Source organism: Zea mays, chromosome 8 (genome assembly GCF_902167145.1).
Source record: "Zea mays cultivar B73 chromosome 8, Zm-B73-REFERENCE-NAM-5.0, whole genome shotgun sequence".
Classification (NCBI taxonomy): Eukaryota; Viridiplantae; Streptophyta; class Magnoliopsida; order Poales; family Poaceae; genus Zea; species Zea mays.
The window spans coordinates 145,574,099-145,580,565 of NC_050103.1; the positions used below are offsets into that span (position 1 = coordinate 145,574,099).

The 6,467-nt window shown below is 42.3% G+C and overlaps 1 protein-coding gene across 1 annotated transcript; it reads left to right on the forward strand.

The window, feature by feature from the left end:
• The first annotated feature begins 4,768 nt into the window (after positions 1-4,768).
• LOC109941954 (LOB domain-containing protein 13-like) lies at positions 4,769-5,303 on the forward strand. The gene is made up of 2 exons (XM_035961837.1): positions 4,769-4,885; positions 4,981-5,303. The coding sequence occupies exons 1-2, from the start codon at positions 4,790-4,792 to the stop codon at positions 5,131-5,133; spliced, it is 249 nt and encodes an 82-aa protein (XP_035817730.1). The 5' UTR covers positions 4,769-4,789; the 3' UTR covers positions 5,134-5,303.
• The last annotated feature ends 1,164 nt before the right edge of the window (positions 5,304-6,467 follow it).

Genomic DNA, 6,467 nt, shown 5'->3' on the forward strand with positions numbered 1-6,467 from the left:
GCACTAGATGCTTTTGATTCCAGCTTTGCTGATGAAGTGCGGAATGTCCGCTTCGGTTTGGCAACAGATGGTTTCTCACCATTCAATGTAACTGCAACGTCGTACTCATGTTGGCCCGTCTTTGCTGTTCCATACAACCTTCCACCAGCTCTTTGCATGAAATATGAATTTATTTTCTTGTGTCTTATAATACCTGGTCCGGATCATCCTGGAACAAAGATCGATGTGATGATGAGACCCCTGATTGAAGAATTGAAAATTTTGTGGGAAGGAGTCGAGGCGTACGATTGTTACAAGAAACAGAAGTTCAACCTGAGAGCCGCGTTTTTATGGTCTATTCATGATTTTATGGCTTATGGTATCTTTGCTGGATGGAGTTGTCATGGGATTTTGACATGTCCTATATGCGTTGAAGACACTTTATGCTTTCGACTAAAGTTTGGTGGAAAGATATGTTACTTCGATTGCCATAGATGTTTTTTGCCAGAGGATCACCCGTTCAGGTTCGATAGGAACGCTTTTAAAAAGGACACGATTGTGACGAGGGGACCACCCAAGCGTCTAAGTGGTCCAGAGATTCTCGCGAGACTTAATGATTTGAAACTAAACGAACATGGAAATCGTTTTGAAGGTTATGGAACGGAGCATAATTGGACTCACAAATGTGGTCTATGGGAACTCCCTTATATGAAAGCCTTGATTCTAATGCATAACATTGATGTCATGCACCAGGAACGAAATATGGGTGAAAGCATTATCAGCACTTGCATGAATATCACCGACAAAACAAAAGACAACCCTAAGGCAAGGAAAGACTTGGCCTTAATCTGTAGAAGACCAACTATGGAGATAGGAGAGAATCAGAAGAAGCCACGTGCTCCTTTCAGTATTAAACCTAAAAGGAAGAAACAATTGATGAAATGGTTGAAAAACTTAAAGTTCCCAGATGGTTACGCCGCGGGCTTTAGAAGGTCTGTGAATTTGAAGACGGGCAAGTTTTCTGGGTTGAAGAGTCATGACTACCACATAATAATGGAAAGACTCCTTCCTGTTATGTTTCGTGGTTTTGTAAAAAATGATGTCTGGAAAGCATTAGCGGAGCTAAGCTACTTTTATAGACATCTTTGTGCCAAAGAAATAAAGAAAGAGATGATGGAGAAGCTTGAGCAAGAAATACCGATTTTGGTATGCAAACTTGAAAAAATATTTCCACCAGGTTTCTTCAATCCGATGCAACATCTACTTGTTCACCTACCATACGAAGCTAAGGTAGGAGGTCCTGTGCAATATAGATGGATGTATCACATCGAAAGGACACTAAAGAAGCTACGTGCAATGGTTGGTAATAAGAGACGAGTTGAAGGGTGCATCGCTGAAGAATTCAAATACAAAGAGATAGCATCGTTCACGGGCCTGTACTTTGCAGAGGAACACAATGTCAATGCCCATACGTTGCGGTATCATGTCGACGAGCCCCCTATTAGTGATATTGAAATTTTTCAATGGAGGGGCAAAACTGTAGGACCCAGCACAACATACTGTTTCACCAACGACGAATGGAAGACTGCTTTACTCTACATGTATAACAACATGGAAGAGATGAGTCAGTTTCTCCTGTAAGTGTAAACTTTATTTTAGTCATTGCCGCTAGAATTTTTGTTGTGATACTAAAAGGTTTGTTTCCTTGTACTAACAGGGAATTTGATTCTCAAAATTGCATCTCTGGCTGTGAACGTGACCAGATTCGTCGAGAGGGAAAAGATGGGGGACTTAATTTCTTGTGTTGGTTTCGAGATTATGTAGATAAAAATGACAATATACACCCGGACCTTCGACAATTATCCCTAGGAGCAGTAACTGGCAGACGTTATGGTCGGTATGATGTCAATGGTTTTAGATTCCGTTCCACAAGGTTCGAAGATGATCATCCTCTAGCAGCCACGACAAACTCCGGAGTTGTAACTAGAGCTGTCGATGATGAAGGGAAGGTGACTAATTATTATGGAGTCATTAATGATATAATCGAGTACAAGTTTTTTGGAGATAAACAACTCAAAGTGGTGTTCTTCGATTGTGATTGGTTTTCTCCAAATACAACGCGAGAAAATCAATATGGCATGGTGGAAGTCAAACACAACGATAGATTAAAAGGCCACGACACTATAATCCTTGCCCACCAATGCGAGCAGGTGTATTATATGACATATCCATCTAAGAAAAACGGTTTGGTTGATTGGAGGGTAGTGTACAAAGTTAATCCGCGTGAACGACTATATGCTCCTGGTGATGCTGGTTATGTTGAAAGTCAAATCGAGCAGGAAGTGGGGGCTGCTGAGATTTTCCAAGACGAAGAACTTACAAGCACGTTTAATGTACAAACTGAAATGTTGGAAGAATCTTTATTAGGCGATCAAAATGATGTAGAGGTTCCTCCAAAAAGAAAACGAGTGACGAGAAAGAAGAAAGCTACTTGGCGTCCATTAAATCGACGAAAGCAACTAGATCCTGATTTTGATTACGATTACGATTGACGAGTATGGATCATGATTTTATTGCATATTTTATGATTTTGTTGCATATTTTATTATTTTATTGTCGATTTATGTACTAACTTGTTTTTGTTAAAATAGGATGTCAAAGAAAATGAAGTCTTTAGCTCGTAGTTTGCTTGGGTCGAGGAGTAGCTCGAGGAGCAGCTCGAGGGGTGAGGATTCAGTTTTTCAGGGCACAGGTTCTACCATGAGCAGACGGAGAGCGCTGGCAGAACATTTGCCTCCACAAGATGTAAGTTAGTTGTTAAACTACATTATTTGAGTTACTTAATATTGTCTGATGTAAGCTATTTGTTTCATAGGATGCTGAAATTGAGGAACCAGTGGTAGAGGATCATGCAAGAGATGATGTTGAAGATGATGGTGGAGATAATGTGGGAGATCATGCTGGAGACGACGCTGGTGGGGATTCTGGGGCTGGGGATTCTGGGGCTGGTGGAGATTCTGCAGCTGGGTCTGGAACTTCTCGAGTTAAGAGAACGAGGAAGCTGCATTTTGTCGGACCACCTCCAGAGCTTCCACCCGAATCTCGGGTTGTGATAAAGCCTAGTGGAAAGTGAGTGACATATCTTTGCTTAAATGTTATTGAAAGTTATGTTTTAATTCCTACATTGATTTCTGTTTGCAGGACTTGGATCGACGACTCGTTCACAGGCACAGGACACTACAGGCAGGTTAACATGGTTCTTGGTAATCTTGTTCGTCTGCACTGGCCTGGTCTTGTGACTTTGCCTACTGGCGAGTCTGTCCCCGCCACCACTTGGGAGCATTATCGCTATGGTGTCTGTAGAACGTTTGGCAACACACAGGCACTAGTTTGGGATGCATTCTGGGTATGACTTGTTTATACTATTTTAGTTATTCCATATATGTTTGCTTTTATGATAACACTATGGTTTTTGCAGAAACGGTACAAGTTGCCGGACGATGGATCATATGATATGAACGCTCGTTACGTGTTTGAGTTTAACGCGAACGATGTCGTTGCAGATGCAATGTACTATGCACGAATTCAGGCTATAAAGGCATGGTACAGAGCAAATGCTGATGATCGACCGATGCCAAATACAAAGGCCGAGTGGTCATCAATTTACTTGACGGAGGAGCAATACCTAGAGGTAAACAAGTTGTTGCCTCTCATATCGCACAAAGCCATGTATTTGCTTGCTTTATTTAAAAAATTTCATGTAGGTGTCGGTGCCGTGGATGGCCACCCGATCAGACGGTTATCGGGCATTGTGCAGATGGTGGGCTTCCCCTGACTTTCGTGCCATTTCCGAAAGGAACAGGGGAAACCGTGGGACCGAGTCGTTCCACAACTACGGCGGTGATGGTCATGTGCGCTTGGCTAAGCGAATGGTAAGTCACAGTTTGTCGTAACTTTGAATCACATAGAAATGTGTCATTATAACTTTTATGTACAGGAAGTCAAATCCGGCCGTACGCCCACGGATGTGGAGGTGTATATGCAAGGGCATAGGGGTTCTGATCCTCAGAATCCTGATGTGTTATGCACTCAGACGGCCACCGACCGTCTAGTGAGTTGATATTGTTACTCTATTATGTGTGTTGATATTGTTTGCAAGGGCATAGGGGTTATGCACTTATATTTGATATTGTTTGCCTCCAGGCTTCGTATGGGCAGGAGATGGTTCAACGCCATGGGGAGGAGTACGATTGGAGGAGCCAGCCAATCGACCCTCAGGCAGCCTATGCTAGCGCAGGAGGACAAGCCCATGGACGGTGAGATTATTTGATTTGGTTTTCAAAATTGTCATCATATGCTTGCGATTCAACTGAGCCATGAGTTACTATACTAAGTGCATGGTTCACTCTTGTAGGTTGGGTATTTTTGATTCTACGATTGATTCCAGAGAGCTGAGACGCCGTGGACGACAGTCCACATCGTCGTCTTCACAGTCGTCCCGTTCACGATCAGCAGCCCATGAGATAGAGCTTGCAGTGTTGCGTCAACAGGCAGAGTACCATCAATCAGTCTTGAGGGAACAATTGGAGTACCAGAGGCAACAATCTGAATACCAGAGGCAACAAGCCGAGTACCAGAAGAAGAGGGACGAGTATTATGCAAGCCTCCAGGCCCAAAATCAAGCTCTTCTCTCGGTAAGCTGAAGTAACATTTTGTAGCTTATTTTGCAAAACACTTGATGTGTATCTTGTTTGTTCAACAATGACTTGTATATAATTTGTAGCAACTAGCCCAACAAGCGGGCGTCCCGATGCCGACATATGGGATGCCGCCTCCGGAGTTTGCACTGCCAATGCCAATTTTGGCGCCTCCACCTCCGCCTCCGCCTCCGTCACAATTCCCTATGGTATGTACACATATGCGTGTGTGACATGTTCATAAATGTCTTATGTGTTTAAATGAACAACTGAGTGGTTACTATTTCATGTGCTTGTGTTATAGGGATTTCAGACACCACCCGCTTCAGTTGCCGCACCTGGAGATGGGTCTGGTCAGGACGACACAACAAATTCGTGGGTGAACACCATTTTCAACACGCAGAGTCCAGCCGGAGGAGGTGGCTACTCGAACCATCCAGACGATGGATATGATTGATGTGTCGTGATGTGATGTTTTTTTATGAAACACTTTGCAACACTTGTTTGTGAGACACAATTTCATTTTGCAACACTTTGCAACACTTTGCAACCGTCGAACCTATATGTTGATGTTAAATTTGTGAATGTTAATATTTATGTGAGACTATTTGTGATTGTGAATACTTATTAGAATGTGTATATTTGTGATTGTGAATGTGAATGTGTATATGTGCATGAATCTGTTTTTGTTTTGTAAATGTCAGATTTTTTAAAAAACAGAATTTTGTGTAAATTCTGTAATTTGTTATGTCCGACGGCCTAGTAGTAGCCGTCGGACATAACCTTGTGTTATCTCCGACGGCATTAAATACCGTCGGACATAAGGAAAGCTTATGTCCGACGGCCTAGCTACGAGCCGTCGGACTTAAACCTGTGGGGCCCACATTCCGACCGGTAAAACGGTTGGGATTTGTTATCTCCGACGGTCAGGCGCAACCGTCGGAGATAGCTTATGTCCGACGGCAGCCGTCGGACATTGTGCTATTTCCGACGAATTATCGCCGACGGCTTAAAGCCGTCGGAGATAAGGCTTTGCCGTCGGAAATAACCTATTTCCGACGGTTTAGTTCTTATGTCCGACGGTTTTGGCCGTCGGACGTTGATTCGTTTACTGTAGTGACTAGCAAAGTAACTATCAAAGTTGTCACCTAGGAGGACCTCACCAAACAAGGACGTCAATACGTCATCGAGGTTATCCAAGATTGCCCAACGAGTCTAGAGGATCATCCTTAGCTGTCAGATGAAGCAATGAAGAGCAAAAAGAAGGTAGTAAATTAAATTTTGTTTAATTGGTTGTAGGATCCCTTAACCGGAGTAGGAATGGCCTTATCTTGTTAGAAAACTAATATAATAGTATGATTATATCATTTTATATAGTTTTTCTTATATTGTCCAAACTAACCATGTACTCTTAAAATTGACCTAGACCTAGTTTTATTGTCAACAACAATTTAAATACTTGGCCAGGCTAGAAAGATTTTTTTGGTAGAAGAAAAAGAACGTTGTCTGACTGTTTCGTCGATGGATGGTCATCCAATAACACAGTAAAATCTTTTATTTGTTCATGGGTATTTGACTTCTGTGGTGTGACTACTGCCAACAACTACCTGATTCCATGTATTATATATGGATATTGCTCTTTGAGACTCTTTTGGGATCCAGCACAACGCTTTGCTACCAAGAGCCAACCAAAAAACCAAGTTCCAAATCGTTGTCGAGTTACGGTGTGTTTGTTTACCTCCTAAATTATATAAGTTGAATTATAGTAAAATGATAGAAGAGTAAAATATT